Consider the following 17919-nt stretch of genomic DNA (forward strand, 5'->3'; position numbering starts at 1 on the left):
TCAGGACAATCCAGTGGCATTTCTGATGGAATACAGTGAAAAGCTAACAGCCCAGAATGGGACTCCAATTTGGCCTTTTGGTGCCCTCTGTAACCAGCCAATGTTACACACAGATCTGATCTGATATATGGGTCTATTCCTGATGTGCTCTGAGTACCAAAAATATTATTCCATTCAGCTCTAGGTAATTTGCTATTGAGCAGTCTATCAGCGATGGGACAGTTTCAATGTTGTATTTTGAGGCGTGCCACAGGAGGTCTGTTCATGGCTTGAACGGCATAGTACGGAACATATGAAATTCATATAGGTCAGCTGCATACATTAATCCTGCCTTGTCACATTCCCATCATCCATAGAGGGGACATTGCTGTAGGAGTTATGGTCCTGGAAGGGCACAATGGAGGAGAGGGGAAAGGCAAAGGCGTATATCTGTGTGTGTACATGCACACTTGTGCATGTGCGAGAGGCTGAAGGAGTGGGTGCAAATAATTTAATCCCCCTCAAACCCACCCCACCTCCAAATTCATATACCGCCCCAAACAACAGGAAGAAGCGTCTTGGCCTTTTATTTTCCAGTTCAGGGCTTTCTCTTTTGAAGATAAATGCTCTCCAATCCACCATGACAGGTGTCACATTGGATCGCTTCCATTTTGATACATACCCTCTGATTCTGCCACTAACAATAAAGAGTGTCACGAGGGCCGCTCCTCCCTTGACAGTGCCATGACACTGGTGATTATTTTAAAGGTGCATCATTGGTCGTGCTGAGTCAGGGTGCCGGCCGGGGCTCTGTCTGTGGCAGGGTGGCAGCGACCGGGGCGGCTGCATGGGACTAGGCTGGCTGCTGGAGGAGGAATATGGATATCAGTAGGTCCTGCCTGGGTCAGGTCACGCCACAGCACAATAACACACAGTCTCTCTCTCTCTCACGGTCTCTCACAGCCACAGAGGTCACCCTGACATACCGCATTACCACAGACTGGGAATGATGTTGAACTCCAAAGCCCAGAGCCTGGCCCTGGATTCCTCTTCTGCTTGTGTTTGCCTTTGTTACATAGGTGCACTCAAAGTTATAGAAAATCTGTAAAGGGGAGGTTGGGAGTAGTGTTTCTGCCAGTGGGATTTAGTGAGCAAAGCATTAATCATATGAGCAGAACAACAGTAAACATAGCATGTCAGGTCAAGGTAAAGAGAAAGTCCCCCTGCATTGAACAGGACTCAATAGTACAGCGTACCATTTTGAAAAGTCAGCATTATTCACCTTCTCCGTGCCGGAGAGACGTGCCATTGTTCATTGAAGAGCTCTGGAATATTATTTCTGTGGTGATACACTGAAAACACTGGATCAGCAGCAATTAAACATATAGTTTGAGGCAGAGGGGGAGAGGGAGATTGACACATAACAAATAGCCTGTATTCAGTAAAATTGAAGGTCAGCAGTATAGGAGGCAGAAGCAGACATATCCATATAGTGGACTGCCAGGAGCTCCTGGTGTATCTGAAGGACCATACACAGCTGTTTCATCAGCCTGCTGCTTCCTCCCATTCCCCCAAGGTAGGGGCATGGCCGCGCTCTGATAGAACCGAAGGCCTACCCAGGGCTCAAATATGTGAGCAAACCCAATTATCGTTGAAATTAAAATGAGCAAACTTGGCACAGGAACAATACACTGTGACTCAACTCACAGAGCTAAATGGAGCAGACAAATACATTGGTATACAGATGTAGGTTCTTAAATAGATCACTCTTTTGTTGCTGAGAATTTCCCTGTATAGCAGGAAAAGCAAACTTTTAGTATTTGAGTTTTAAAAAGGCTTCTACAGTTTGTAATTCCCACTTTGAAACTTGATTTTCCCTAACAAAAAATATATCAACCCCTACAAATATGGCCATTAATTATAATCCACATAATAATTCACATTTCCTGTTGCTGCAGGATTATTTTCCTGCTGTATCAAACTGGCTCAAATTAAGATCCTACATCGGTATAACTAAGGAAATATGACATTCTGTTTGCAATACTCATTTAGACTGGTCGCATTGAGAGGTCAGTTTTATTTAACCCTTAATTTGCTTTTCTCTTTGTTTCAGAAGACAGGAAGCTGTTTGTGGGGATGCTGAACAAACAACAGACTGAGGAGGATGTGTACCGCCTCTTTGAGCCCTACGGAGTCATCGAGGAGTGCACCGTCCTAAGAGGTCCTGACGGAAACAGCAAAGGTAGGAATCAATTATATGCTGTACATCAGACATTATCTAGGTCACTGTCTTCGACAGTTAGTTTCAGCTGAGAAATCACAGATTCATAATGGCCATTCTTTCTTTTAGTTTTTTAGTAGTAAAAAAACACTCAAAGTAAACAGGTTTCTTTATAGGAGCCATCATGGCTTGTATTATGCTCAGAATGGTCTTCCAGGGTATGTAGGCCTGTAAGGAAACATTCCCATAGATGAACAATAAGAAGGCCGTACTGATACACTGTATTGTAGCAGGGTCGTTCCACCAATTCAGTGCCTTTTGAGAAGTATTTCACCTCATTTTAACATTCTGTCACAAAGAGCACATGTTCAACTACATAAAAAAACATGTTTTCCCATCTCAAGAGGTTGAATAAAAAAATAAGTGCCTATTACGTGGCAAATAAAGTTACAGGGTTGACCGTAACAGGGTTGACCGTAACAGGGTTGACGATTTCATCTTAATTCAGCCATAAATCCCCTTGTCGCAGGGGTAATGGACATATGTTGTGTGTAACAGAAAGTGGCAATTAAATGCAAGCTTCACAAAAAATGTGAAATTGTTAAAACATGTCTAGCCTGTCAATCTATGGGTAACAGGGTTGAAGTGTTATGCTCGGCCCACTCAGTTTTACATCACAAAACATAAAAGAAAAGGAATAGTTTCACAATAATAAAACGAGAGTTAAGTTCACATAACAGGGTTGACCTTAAAATGAGGGACAGACGTAAATGAATCACTAATCACATGAAATAAATAATCATCCTCAGAATTGACTTTGTCATAACAACAAAATAACTATAGCTTTACAATGATGGTGAAAACTTTGAGAAATGTTGGGGTTAAAATCTTCCTAGAAGTTTACAGAGGGTGCACGAAGGGACATGTCAAAATGCAGAATTTTGACACTTTAGCAAGTCTTTATTCATAGAAAATCGAAATTCTCCATGAGGTCTGTAAGGGCATCTCATTTAACATAACAGGCTTTTACAATTCAATATTGGTGAACAATTTCTACCTAAAACATCAAAGGGACGGAATAGGCACTATTTTCATTGAACGACCCAGGCCCCATGGTCTATCCACGCAGGCAGCTGGCACACAGTCTAGTAGAAACCAATACCTTCTGACATGCAGTAAATAGCAGTGGGAGCCCTGGTTCTTCATGTCCCTGAAACATAGTCCCATGCCAGTGCTTATGAAAATTGTTGTGGAATGTTGTGGAGGTTGAGGTCCTGGCATTCTGACTCGACAGTCGTACAGAAGTAAAGAGGGAATGGCGGATGTCATAACAATTGCATTGTTCTATGCGAGACACTGGGGCAACTACACTCTTTAAAAAAAAATAACCCTTTGAAGTACCCTTGTTGGTTCCAGGTAGAACCCTTTTGGTTCCAATTAGAACCGTTTTGGGTTCCATGTAGAACCCTTTCCAGGGTTCTACATGGAACCCAAAATGGTTCTACCTGGAACCAAAAAGTGTTTTACCTAGAACCCCCAAAAATTATCCTATGTGGACAGCTGAAGAACCCTTTTGGAAACCTTTTTTAAGAGTGTAGGGGAGGTTAGATTTAGTCTCCGCTATACTCTGTTTGGGTAATGTGAATGAACCGCTCTAAACATCAGTGTCATACAAGTCAGATAATGCAATCCTTTACAAAAACAAAGATTTACACATGTTCATGGATACCTGTCTGTCAACTAACCGTTAACTGTCAACTAAGTCACATATTTATTTATACAGTATATTATCAGGCTCAACTACATTGTCCAGAGGTAGATAGGAGAGGGCTTTTGATAAGACCACACATAAAGATGCAGTAATTCTCTAGGTTTACCCCCTGGGTTCCTTCGCTGCAGGTCCTGATCAAACCGGTATTAGTCCCTTAAACATGTTTAGCTTCTTTCGAGGAACTGTAGACTAATGCATAATGACGACTTAAGACAATATGTATTTCACTGGGTCTATATTTAATATGCACAGACAGGCATGTGGTGCTAAATAGCATGCTTTTCTGCTTCATCAGTGCAATCTGTACAAGAGCCTGCAGCTTGAGCAGCCTGGGGAGGAGCAGCCTGCTGTGCAATGGGAGTTTCTCTGTGCCTCCCTGAAATGTTTTGACGCGCTTCTCTTCACAGTGTTTAATAAAGGCACCCTGCCTTTTATTCACTTCCTGTGTGTGTGTGTGTGTGTGTGTGTGTGTGTGTGTGTGTGTGTGTGTGTGTGTGTGTGTGTGTGTGTGTGTGTGTGTGTGTGTGTGTGAGTGCGTGCGTGCGTGCGTGCGTGCGTGCGTGCGTGCGTGCGTGCGTGTTTGTGCGTGTCGGTACCCTGCCTCTTTCTCACTCCCTATGCGTGTGTGTGTGTGTGTGTGTTTGTGTGCCTGTGTGCTTGTGTGTGTTTTCCAGGCTGTGCCTTTGTAAAGTTCTCCACACACGCTGAGGCCCAGTCTGCAATCAGTGCCCTCCATGGCAGCCAGACCATGCCAGTAAGTACACCTCCTACCTTCCTTCCACACAACCACATACAACATTCACAACACGAACAAACAACAACGGCAACTTTACTTTAGATTCTACTGATCAACCTCCAGTTTTTATTGACCGTCACAACGTGCAACTGTCCTCATAAATATTCCAGCTTCAACAAGCAAACAGGTACAACCATAAACCTGCTTTAGAATGAAAGGGATTTGTAGATTTTGCGTGTCTAATTATAGAAAAATTATTGAACATTAATTTTCATCTCTTGGAATGATAATGGCTTGAGCTATCGGTGAAAAATGTTTTGCCATGTTTCCGTTAGACCCTTTAACAAATACAGTAATCCTAGCAGTCACTACTGTAGTGCTGCTAGGTGTGGTTATTATTTGTTTGTGGCCTGTGATTAGGGAAGCCCCTCTAAACCATTGATGCATAGAAACAAAGGGCACTTACTGTGCACTCTAAAGCTGCATTATAGTTATTCTGCGCGCTACGTATTATTCAGTGGGCTGAAGTACACTCAGCCTATACACTCTCTATGTGGGAGAAACTCCAGGCATGGAGGAGCAGGAGCCTGAACTCTCCCTCTTTCATCATTGTGGCATTAGACCACGTGGTTTTATTATTTACGGTATGGGGGAACAACACGTGCATAAAGAGAGTACCGCGCTAGCTAACTGTGTCATTAGTTTTGGTGCAACCTTGAGGTCGATATAAGTGCAAATGACTCGGGGACATGAGGATAGGCTGGAGATAGGCTGGAGATAGGCTGGAGATAGGCTGGAGATAGGCTGGAGATAGGCTGGAGATAGGCTGGAGATAGGCTGGAGATAGGCTGGAGATAGGCTGGAGATAGGCTGGAGATAGGCTGGACCTCGTGTTTTCTATGATCTCTGGTTCTGGACAGCCACATTGTTTTTCCTTCTCCTCTACTGTATATCTCTGCCTCTCTCCTCCCACTCTTCTCTCTTTCCCGGCCTCCCGGGATAATAGGCAATAGACTTGTTTACTCCACCTTTCACTACATCGGCTGCTGAATGATTCATTTGTGTATGAGCAGCGGGAGGGGCGTGCGGGTGGGAGATAGGAAGAACAGAGGAAGGGATGAAGGAGAGATGGAAAAGCGAGTGAGGAGGAAAATGGACAGGATTTATCCCCTCCTGGTCGGCTAAATTGATTATAGAAATCTTCTCAGCATCTCATCTCCTGTGTCGGTGGTTTTGATGGGCGTGTGTTGGCCCCGGTCGCTCCGTCTCGCCAGGATTAGACAGACAGACAAACAGACAGACAGACAGTGCACCATTAGGCCTTGAGTTGGGCTTGGGATACTCAGAGGACAGTCCTGAATTATCCTACCTGACTACATCTGCATGAACAGCACTGCATTGAGAATGGAACAGCATCGTTACAGGACTTCTAACAGTACATCTATACAGTGTCTTGCAGGCCGTAATCATTAACTATTCCATGTAATGAATGACCCTGTTCTCTCTATTCTAAATTCTCCACATCTAGGGTCTATTTAAATTAGGAAATGTTATAACAAATGAATACCAACTATGTTAAACACAAAATAATAGGTGTGCAGCCTATACAAGCTATTCCAAAGGCAGAAGTGATCAGTCTAGGAAAAGAGATGGCTATGAATAATTTCTACCCGAGAGCCTAGCTGAATGTAAACACTATAACGAACAGCAGCAGTTCTTAACAGATAAGCAGCAGATCCCCCAAGCATTGCAGAACACGCACACGCAAGCACACAACCATGCACACACACACACACACACACACACACACACACACACACACACACACACACACACACACACACACACACACACACACACACACACACACACACACACACACACACACACACACACACACACACACACGCTCGGAGGACTTGAGCCGAATACATTTCCGTTTTTCATGTTGGGAGGTGTGAGTGTGTATCTATGTATATGTGTGTGAGAGGGATCTGCGTGAGTACATGTGTGTGGATATGACGTTCAGAGATTGTGTGATTGTATGTGTACGTGTACGTGTGTATGTGTGTGTTACTGTTTGAGCATATGAATGTGAGAGAGAATGTGTCTATAGGTGGATGTCTCTAACCCTAAGTGTGTATCTGTGTGCATGAGTGTATGAGTCTATCTATCCATCTATATGTATGTGTGTGTAAGTGTGTGTAAATGTATGAAAGTGTGTGTGAGTGTGTCAGAAGCAGGAGTGGAATGGGGTTGTGGGAGGTGATGACGGGTCAGATGTGAGACCCTGACATGCTCTCCCTTCCATTCCGCGCACGCATGCCCCTGCCCCGGGGCTCAGACGACCTCACATGGCTCAACACGTCACACAATTAAACATTTAAACACTGGAGCTATAAAGCACATTGCTGGGATTCAGGAAGAAGGTTTCTGGGGGAATGTCCTGGGACGAAATAACAGGGTCAGAACCAGAGAGCCCGGTTCTTCTCCATTTGAGCTTAGGAAAGGTAAGGATTGGTTCAACTTTAGATTGTGATGGAAACACTGTGGCTATCTGACAGTGGAGGCTTCTGATGGGAGGACGGCTCATAATAATGCCCGGAACGGAGCAAATGGAATGGCATCAAACACCTGGACACCATGTGTTTGATGTATTTGATACCATTTCCCTCATTCCGCTCCAGTCAATGACTCCATTCTCCCAATTACGGTGCCACCAACCTCCTGTGCTATCTGCCAGACAATGAGATATGCTGAGAGGAGATAGTCAAAGCCCATAGCTGAGTGTGAACTCACTTTCATTTGTTTATTCACATCATAGAATGAGAGCCAGTGTCAGTGTCACGCCCTGGCCTTAGTATTCTTTGTTTTCTTTATTATTTTAGTTAGGTCAGGGTGTGACATGGGTATTTATGTGGGTTTTGTAGTGTCCAGGGTGATTTTAAGGTTTAGGGGGTTTATTTAGAGTAGTTGGGTTTATGTTTAGTATAGTTGTCTAGCTGTGTCTATGTTGTGTGTAGTTGTCTAGGAAAGTCTATGGTTGCCTGAATGGGTTCCCAATTAGAGACAGCTGGTTTCTGTTGTCTCTGATTGGGAGCCATATTTAAGGTAGCCATAGGCTTTAGTTTGTTGTGGGGAATTGTCTATGTCTGAACGTTTGTAGCGTGTGTGCGCGCACTACGTTTATTAGCTTCACGGTCGTTTATTGTTTTGTTAGTTTGTAAGTGTTTTGTTTCGTTTTGCCTTCTTCTATAATAAAAGGAAGATGGCTTATTTTCCACATGCTGCGTTTTGGTCCGTCTCACTCCCACACGATCGTGACAGTCAGGGTAATAAAATTACTAGTTTAATGTTAGTAGGTTACTTCACATGGATGAGATATCTATGTTCCTCACATTAAACAATTGCTTAATATTTATTATTCCTAGTGTCACTTTCCAAGCAATTGACATTCTAATCAGAGCCTAATGGATTACACTAATTTGTTATTTTACTAACCAAGCACTAAACACACAGTGTGTCTTAATTCCTTCTCAGTGGTTACTTAGTGCAGAGTAATGGGATTCAAGCTATCATAATGATCATTTAAACATGAAACAGAACAATAGAAAGTTTAATAATGAACTCACTAAACTACTTCCTGTCAATAGCGGCTGTGTATTCCTGTTTGAGACAGTTGAGTAGGAACTAGGAACCTTTGTTCTAGTAACTAAGCCATCGTGGTTCGTCATTGATAAACTATATATTGATAACCAGTTGTTCAGAGACACAAAGACTACTCCATGGTTATTTTAAAAATTACAAAGTTCTCATAGATGAGGAAAATAAACACAATTCAAGCCCGGTTATTGATTGTAACAATACAATACAAAATATAGCTTTTCTATAAATCTTCACATATAACTAATTGAACACAAGCACTATTTCTACATAGTCAAGATAAAAAACTAAGTAAACAGAAGGCACAGTATGTGTGGATGGTGTGGTGTGTGTTTATTTTTATTTGTTATGTTTGGAAAGTTGAGTGAGTGAGTAATGAAATTGTTGCATATCCCAGAGCCAATGTATTGCTGTGAGCCGGGTATGAGAGGGCTTTCAATGTTGTTCAGATGATGGATATACTTTTATAATGAATTATACGTCTTATTTATTTATTGTCCTATCATGGGGAACTACATTTTTAAAATAAATTATATCTAATTATTTATTATCCTATTTTAATGGTACGGTCCATGACCCTATACCCTAGACACCCACATGAATGGCCCAGATACTAAGGAGAAGTCCCTAACTGTTTTATGTGCATGCTGTAAGCGGTCTGTATGCAGCCAAAATGAGGTCAGGGACCAAGAGCAGCACTGCCCCCTCAAGATTCTGAGCCTGCTTGGCAGGGTTGGTCCTGCAAAGCCAAAGCCCCCTAAAGGGAGAGCATAATAAACAAGGAAATTCTCAAAGCTGCTAATGAGAACCTTGACGACCTTGTACCTAGCCGGTGGGGATTCCGGTGGGGTGCCCCCACCCAGGCAGTGGCAGTGCTGGCAACACTAGCTGCAGTAACCCATGGGGAGGGGGTCACACTCAGACATTCAGAGAGGGGGTATATTATTGTGGCCCTGGTGGCACGAAATCAAAGTCGGACTGCATGGAGATGCTTGGGAACATGACCGTATTGTGGGTGTTTCAGGAAGAAGGTGTACATTTGACCTCCATCATCTAGGATGTGACAATGGTAAATAAATCTCTACATTTATGCTCATTTTTTGCGCGGTCTTGCAGGCCTTCTCATGCAGCTGCAACTGCAAGTACATTTGTAAATCATGACCCATCTTGAGTGGGCTCTGGGATGGTTCAATTGTTGAGAGGGTGAGCTTATGGTTGTGTGGGGGTAAGGGCTGAATGTGTGTGGGTGTATGTGTGTATCCCACAACTGTTGCGAAGGAAGAAGTAAAAGATGTTAGGGACTATAGAGGATGATCCACAGCAATATGTAATAAAAATTGAGGTGAGGGCGATGGAAATGCATTTGGCAATGGATCTGCTTCGGTTCGATGGATGGCGCTGTGTGCACTTTTCGAAGGATGGATCCCAGTCGGTCCGGGGCTGTGCGATGCGGGGGGTCGGGGGTGGTCTGCCGGGCATTGGGATGACAACCCAACTCGAGATGGGGGCTTTTGGTGGGTGGAATAGTGGGGACCAATTGGAGGTTTGCTTAGTGGAGATGCAAATGTCATGGTACAACTATATAGACACTCAATCATTATGTTACTTTTTAATAGGACGTTTACAAACATATATTTTGATAAAAATAATTGAAAGGTGTATGGTATGGTAAGTGGTGAAATAAGTATAGCTAGTTACAATTGTAATGGCTTAACAGATAATAAGAAAAGACGATCAGTATTTACCTGGCTAAAAGAGAAGGATTATAATATCTACTGTTTACAGGAAACCCATTCGACAGTTTTAGATGAAGTTTTGTGGAAAAAGAACTGGGGGGGGGGCGAAATATATTTCTCCCATGGGCAAAGAAATTCAAAAGGGGTGATGGTTTTAATTAATAATAACTTTGATCCAAATGTGCAACTTGTCCAAACAGATCCTCAAGGTAGATGGATTATTTTAAATGTGTTATTGGACAATAAACATATATGGCTTATTAACCTATACGGTCCGAATAATGCTTCTTTGACAATATATATAAGAATGTATCAACTCTACAAGCAACACTAGACTCTATTATTATAGTGGGAGATTTTAATATGGTCTTAAATACCTCTATGGACCGGAAAGGAAATCACACTACAAACTATCACCCTCAGGCACTTAAGAAAATCAGGAATGTCATGGATATATTGGAATTAGTGGATATATGGAGACTTAAATACCCTGACCTAGTGAGATATACATGGCGGAGGCTTAATCAAGCTAGTCGCCTTGACTACTTTCTTATATCATTCTCTCTGGCACCAAAAGTTAAAAAGTGTTTGATAGGGGACAGAATTCGGTCGGACCATCACATAATTGGCATATATATTACTCTTACAGAATTTCCACGTGGGCGAGGATATTGGAAATTTAATCAAAGCCTACTATATGATAAATTGTTTAGAACTAGGACAGAAGAATTTATAACTGACTTTTTTAGACATAACATAGGTACAGCAGATCCCCATATTGTATGGGACACTTTTAAGTGTGCCTTTAGAGGCCATGCAATTCAGTACTCATCTATAAAACAAAAGCAATTTCGATCAAAAGAGTCCATATTAACAAAGGAAATTGAAGGACTAATAGTACAGTTAGATAACAATAAAAACGGTACCATAGAGGCACAGAATAAGTTAGAGGAAAAACAAAAAGAAATGGAGGAACTTATTCAAGAAAGATCCAGTGTAATATATTATAAAAATAAAGCGAACTGGATGGAATATGGGGAAAAATGCACCAAATTCTTTTTCAATCTTCAATATAGAAATGCTACAAAAAAAAACATATTAAAACTTGTTACAAATGATGGAGTCACGCATGATTCATCAAATGATATTTTGAAAGAGGAAGTAAAGTACTTTAAGAATATGTTTTCGTTTCAGGCTCCTCCATCTCCACTAACTGAAACTAATTGTATGGATTTTTTCCCTAATAATAATGTAAAATTAACATCTGTACAGAAAGACTCAAGTGAAGGCCTAATTACAGAGGAGGAACTACTTGATGCAATTGGGGCCTTTAAGGATGGGAAAACTCCAGGACTGGATGGCATACCAGTGGAAGTATACAATTTTTTTTTATATACTCAAAGGACCGTTATTAGCTTGTTTTAACCACTCCTATATAAATGATAGATTATCAGACACGCAACAAGAAGGTGTGATATCATTATTACTGAAACAGGACCCAAGTGGTATATATAAAGATCCAGTCCATTTAAAAAATTGGAGACCTCTTACACTTCAGTGTTGTGATGCAAAAATCCTAGCAAAATGCTTGGCGCATAGAATAAAAAAAGTTTTGTCAGATATTATTCATCCTAATCAGACAGGTTTTTTACATGGACGATACATTGGAGATAATATAAGGCAAGTACTGGAAACAATAGAACACTATGAAATATCGGGGACACCAGGCCTGGTTTTCATAGCTGATTTTGAAAAGGCTTTTGATAAAGTACGACTGGAGTTTATATATAAATGCCTAGAATATTTCAATTTTGGGGAATCTCTTATAAAATGGGTTAACATTATGTATAGTAACCCTAGGTGTAAAATAGTAAATAATGGCTACATCTCAGAAAGTTTTAAACTATCTAGAGGAGTAAAACAAGCTTGTCCACTATCGGCATATCTATTTATTATTGCCATCGAAATGTTAGCTGTTAAAATTAGATCAAACATTAATATTAAGGGATTAGAAATCCAGGGCCTAAAAACTAAGGCGTCATTGTACGCTGATGATTCATGTTTTCTTTTAAAACCACAACTAGAATCTCTCCACGGCCTCTTAGAGGATCTAGATACATTTGCTATCCTCTCTAGATTAAAACCAAATGATGATAAATGTACCATATTACGTATTGGATCACTAAAAAATACACATTTTACATTGCCATGTAGTTTACCAATTAAATGGTCTGACGGAGATGTGGACATACTCGGTATACAAATCCCAAAAGAAAGAAATGATCTCACTCCAATAAATTTTTATAGAAAGTTAGATCTTGCTACCATGGAAAGGAAAATACCTGTCTATGTCACGCCCTGGCCTTAGTATTCTTTGTTTTCTTTATTATTTTAGTTAGGTCAGGGTGTGACATGGGGAATGTTTGTGTTTTGGGTGGTTATATGGTAAAGGGGGTGTTGGGTGTAGTGTATGGGTTTGTGTTGAGGGAAGGTGTCTAGCTGTGTCTATGGTTGAGTGTAGGTTCTAGGAAAGTCTATGGTTGCCTAAATTGGGTCTCAATTAGAGACAGCTGGTTATTGTTGTCTCTGATTGGGAGCCATATTTAAGGCAACCATAGGCTTTAGCTGTTTGTGGGGAATTGTCTTCGTCAATGTTGCATGTTTTTGCACTTAGTCATTTATAGCTTCACGTTCGTCTGTTTGTTGTTTTTTGTTTCGTTTTTGTCCTTCTAATAAAGAGAAGATGTACTTTCCACGCGCTGCGCCTTGGTCCAATCTGTCTCAAGAAGACGAGCGTGACAGTCTATTTGTGGGAAAATCACCCTGATTAACTCTTTAATCATATCACAGTTTACCTATTTGCTTATGGTTTTGCCTACACCTAGTGACCTGCTTTTTAAATTATATGAACAAAAAATATTCAATTTTATTTGGAACGGCAAGCCAGATAAAATTAAAAGGGCCTATTTATATAACGAATATGAATTCGGAGGGCAGAAATTATTAAATATTAAAGCATTAGACCTCTCACTAAAGGCATCAGTCATACAAAAGTTATACTTAAATCCAAACTGGTTCTCTAGTAGATTGGTACGAATGTCTCATCCTATGTTCAAGAAGGGCCTTTTTCCCTTTATTCAGATTACACCTGCTCACTTTCGGTTGCTTGAAAAGGAAATAATCTCCAAAATATCTTTATTTTTTAAACAAGCCTTAGAAAGTTGGTTGCAATTTCAGTTTAATCCACCTGAAAGGACGGAACAAATAGTACAACAAATCTTGTGGTTAAATTCAAATATAGTAATTGATAAAAAAAACTGTATTTATCGAAGAAATGTTTAAAAAAGGTATAATTTTTGTGAATGATATCATAAATAGGACTGGTGGAGTAATGTCACACATGCAGCTAACACAGACATATGGAAATGTCTGCTCTACCCAAAATTACAACCAATTAATTGCAGCATTACCACAAAAATGGAAGAGGCAGGTAGAAGGGGTTAAAAATAAGGAACTTGTATGTCAGCCTTATATTAAAGAACATAAATGGTTAAAGAAAAGTGTGATAAATAAAAACATATACCAATTTCATTTAAGGACCAAAAAATTGACAGCTGTGCCATATAAATTGCAAAATAGTTGGGAAGAGATTTTCGATGTACCCATTCCATGGCACATGGTTTATGAATTGATACGCAAAACAACGCCGGATTCAAAACTTAGAATTTTTCAATTTAAATTATTGTACAAAATTCTTGCAACTATTAGAATGTTATATATATGGGGGATACAATCTTCCCAGCTCTGCAGATTCTGCTGTGAGGAGGCAGAGTCATTAGACCATTTATTTTGGTATTGTCCGCATGTAGCTCGTTTTTGGTCACAGGTCCAGGAATGGTTGAAGAATTGCAACATTTGCGTAGAACTAACGCTACAGATAGCAATACTGGGGGATTTGAAAAGCCATAGTCAATCAATCAATAATATAATAATTATTTTAGCAAAAATGTTTATTTTTAATTTACAATCCGTGGAAGCTATGAAAATAGGAAGATTCAAATATTTTGTGAAGCATCACAGCACAGTTGAAAAATATATGGCAAATAAAAATCCGAAATGGATGATGTTGGAAGATAGATGGGAAAGGTTGAGTGGAGCTGAAGGGTGGGACTAATAACAAGATAAACAATGTAGGGCATACGGGATCTGTGAAATGTGTATAGGTGCAGAGCTATTGTGAAATAGCACAGTTACAAGTGGAAATCAAACTGGATGGACAACAGAAATAGAGGAAGGACAAAGAACAAACAAGAGAGAACTATTATAAAGTAGACTGTGTCTGTAAAATGTGTATAAGATGTATAAATTAAAGGTAAAAACAGAAATGTTTATCAGTTTACTTTAATTGGGGGATCGGTGGTAGGGTTTGCGGGGAATAATAATAAAGGTATACTCTTTAAAAAAAGTATGTATGTCTATGTAGGTATGTGTATGTATATATGTGTATATGTATGCATACGTGAATGGATATATATATTTACCCCCAAAAAATATGGGGGATTGGAAATGATGCAGACAATTACATTGGAAGCAACATTCTTTCCGCAATATTAAGCTGATCCACCCCCCCCCCACCCCCCCCAAAAAAAAAAAACTAAGCCATCGTGTGACTAAACCAAAGAGACAGAGACACCGCTAAGGCACTCGCCATGTGACACTTGAGTCCGTTACAGGTTGCAGCTGCTTATGCAAGATGACGACATGCACAGGATAATTCAACCGTATTACCTTATTCTGAAGTTTTGCACAGAGACGGATGTGTAACGTTAAAGCAATTTTGCAGCTTTATGTGGACCATTCACACAAGGGGTGTGCTGTGTGTGCAGCTTGGAAAGGAACCAATTGGGCCCTGGTTGCAAAGGGAGTACTCATAAAGACAGATGACTTTTCATTGGATCTCAGTCCTTTTTCTCCTCTTTTCCTGTCTAAGAACAGCTGCCTGTGTTATTCCCACAGTTTTACTCCCTTTCCTGAACCTGCTCTAGATGCTCTGAGCCGGTGGGGATTCAGCCTCACACTTGGAAGCTTAAAATTTAATGAGACTTTTACTTCATAGTTTATCCACCTCACTGCTTTGTACTGTGGCGAGAGAGATTCTGCACTGTGATATCTTGACAGGCCCAATGAAATAAATTGGGTAGATAAACAAACATGGGAATGGACATGGAAGTAACAGGCCATTCTAAGATGATGTTGGCATCTAAAGAGAAGGGCTTTTGTGATGACTTACCCGAAATAAAGACCTCGTGCCTGGAGCGGCTGTCATCTCCGCAGAGAGGAGAGAGAGGGGGTTAGTGAAGCATCATCAGGACATGTTTAACCTCTTCACCTTTCCTATTAGAGGCTGAGAGTGTGGCGCAGTGGCACGATGGCTGCTAATAAATCCACTGTAAGTCTCCCAGGGACTCTGAAGCTCCTGGAGGTCATGTAGCAGTCTAAAGGTGCCGAGGCTCTGCCGGAGCTATGGGTTCACACAGAATCCACCCTGATCAATACAACATATCTGGGAGAGCCAACAGCAGGGCAGAGACACAGACTGATAGGATAGAAGAGTACAGAAAAGGAGACAGACTAGGATCTGCATTGGCATTGCACTCACACACTCAATCCACAATTAACCACACTTCCATAAGTGAGCACACTCCAGACGGCAGGACAGGACAGGAAGAAGGCTGGGGCTGCAGCATCCTCCCTCTGCCTAGCTCTCAGACAACTTAATACCGTCAGATTATATATTCCAACCCTCCCCAAGAACCTGGGAGCCTCAGCAGGAGAAGAAGCACAGCAAACCAGCTCGGTCTTTAAAAGCTTTTTTAGTGCTGTGGAGTAAAATTTTCACTGTTTACCACTGCTGCACATTTCTGTATTCCAGTCCTGCATCCCTGCTCCCAGACTCGCTTATAGTTATACCCCATAATAATGTTAATGGAACAGATAGTAAAACCGGAACAGACACAAAACAAGGCCCTTCTACCGGTATGACTGGGATGTGTAACCTTATACTGACTCTCACGACAGAGTGTGGACTGTGGGTCTGGAGAGGAGAGGAGATGAGGGGGAGGATGAGTGTGTGTGCTTGTACTGACTCTCACGACAGAGTGTGGACTGTGGGTCTGGAGAGGAGACGAGGGGGAGGATGAGTGTGTGTGCTCTATTACAGTGTTGTTTTACCCTCATCCTACTACCTAGGAGTGCATGCACTTCATTGTTTAGTCATACAGTGTACTTCATGAGCAGGGGCCTAATGTGGTGCCGGTGGCGAGGAGAGGAGAGGCAGGCAGCTTTGTGAGGCTGTGCACTTATGGCTAGCCAGCCGTCAGGGGAGAAGGGATGCTGAAAGAGACAGGGCTGAATGTAGAGAGAGAGGGGGAAGAGAAGAAAAACATCTACATTCATCTTCCACTCCACTGACGATCTTTTAGCATCTCTGGCAACCTGCAAATCTCGCCTACATAAGCAGAGCCCAGCCCCGAGCCAGATTGTTGAGCCTGAAAATTAAATGTGATTGACACATTCTCAAATGCCTCAATAGTGAATTCAGAGAGAGAGAGAGAGAGAGAGACAGAGAGACAGAGAGACAGAGAGAGAGAGAGTAGTTACATCATTAGTTACATCATAGTTACATCATTAAAAGCACAAACCTAACTTCATTTTCACGGACCTAGAAAGTTATAACCAAGCCTCCTTCCCTGTCCACTGTACATAGAACCCCCACGATGCCCCACACCCCTACAAAGTTCACCAACCCCCTATCAAATCAAATCAGACTTTATTTGCCACATGCGCCGAATACAACAAGTGTAGACTTTACCGTGAAATGCTTACTTACAAGCCCTTAACCAACAGTGCAGTTCAAGAAGAAGAAAATATTTAAGAAGAATAAGAATAACGAGGCTATTGTCGTTTTTCTACACATAATCAAATAAAAAACTGAAATATGACATTTACTTAAGTATTCAGACCCTTTACTCAGTACTTTGTTGAAGCACCTTTGGCAGCAATTACAGCATCGAGTCTTCTTGGGTATGACACAAGCTTGGCACATCTGCATTTGTGGAGTTTCTCCCATTCTTCTCTGCAGATCCTCTCAAGCTCTGTCAGGTTGGATGGGGAGCGTTGCTGCACAGCTATTTTCAGGTCTCTCCAGAGATGTTTGATCTCTGGAATCTCTGGAATGTCCCGAAGCCACTCCTGCATTGTGTTGGCTGTGTTCTTAGGGTCGTTGTTCTGTTGGAAGGTGAACTTTTGCCCCCGTCTGAGGTGCTGAGCAATCTGGAGCAGGTTTTCATCAAGGATCTCTGTGGAAAAAGTCAAGGGGTTTGAATGCTTTCCGAAGGCATTGTACAGTATATATGCTTCAGTGTGAGCCAAGCCTGCACCTGCCCCAGCAGCACATCTCACATCTCACACCCCGCCCCCTGCATCTCATTGTCTTCCACACCGCCATTTTTGCCTGCCCCAACAGGTAGTTTACTAGGCAGTCCCTTCGCCTGTTGGCTATGCTATACCAAGGCCCTCCAACAAATAGATCCAGAGTCAGCCCCAACCTTACGCAGAGAGAGAGAGAGAATGTGCAGCAGGCAGACAGGGATTTAGCTGTAGCCCCACTGTGGCTTACCACACAACCCCCCTACAACATCACACAACCCCCCAGCCCCTAATAGCACAAACACAGCCCCCAGATAGCTCCCCAGCCCTGGCCCCGGCCCCATCGCCACTCGCTGCTATTATTGACTATATCACATCAATTTCA

At 41.7% G+C, this 17919-nt stretch overlaps 1 protein-coding gene across 12 annotated transcripts in view; it reads left to right on the forward strand.

Annotated features, from left to right (window-relative positions):
* Positions 1-17919, forward strand: part of LOC129855177 (CUGBP Elav-like family member 5) — a 400684-nt gene that overhangs the window by 344936 nt on the left and 37829 nt on the right. For 8 of the 12 annotated variants that reach the window (XM_055922578.1, XM_055922581.1, XM_055922579.1 and 5 more), the window contains exons 4-5: positions 2093-2221; positions 4646-4725. In XM_055922578.1, the coding sequence (XP_055778553.1) occupies positions 2093-2221; positions 4646-4725 (209 nt within the window). The remainder of the gene's footprint in view (positions 1-2092; positions 2222-4645; positions 4726-17919) is intronic. The other 4 variants (XM_055922584.1, XM_055922589.1, XM_055922580.1 and 1 more) reach the window with 1 other exon arrangement.

The sequence above is a fragment of the Salvelinus fontinalis genome, chromosome 5 (genome assembly GCF_029448725.1).
Source record: "Salvelinus fontinalis isolate EN_2023a chromosome 5, ASM2944872v1, whole genome shotgun sequence".
In the NCBI taxonomy this organism is placed as follows: Eukaryota; Metazoa; Chordata; class Actinopteri; order Salmoniformes; family Salmonidae; genus Salvelinus; species Salvelinus fontinalis.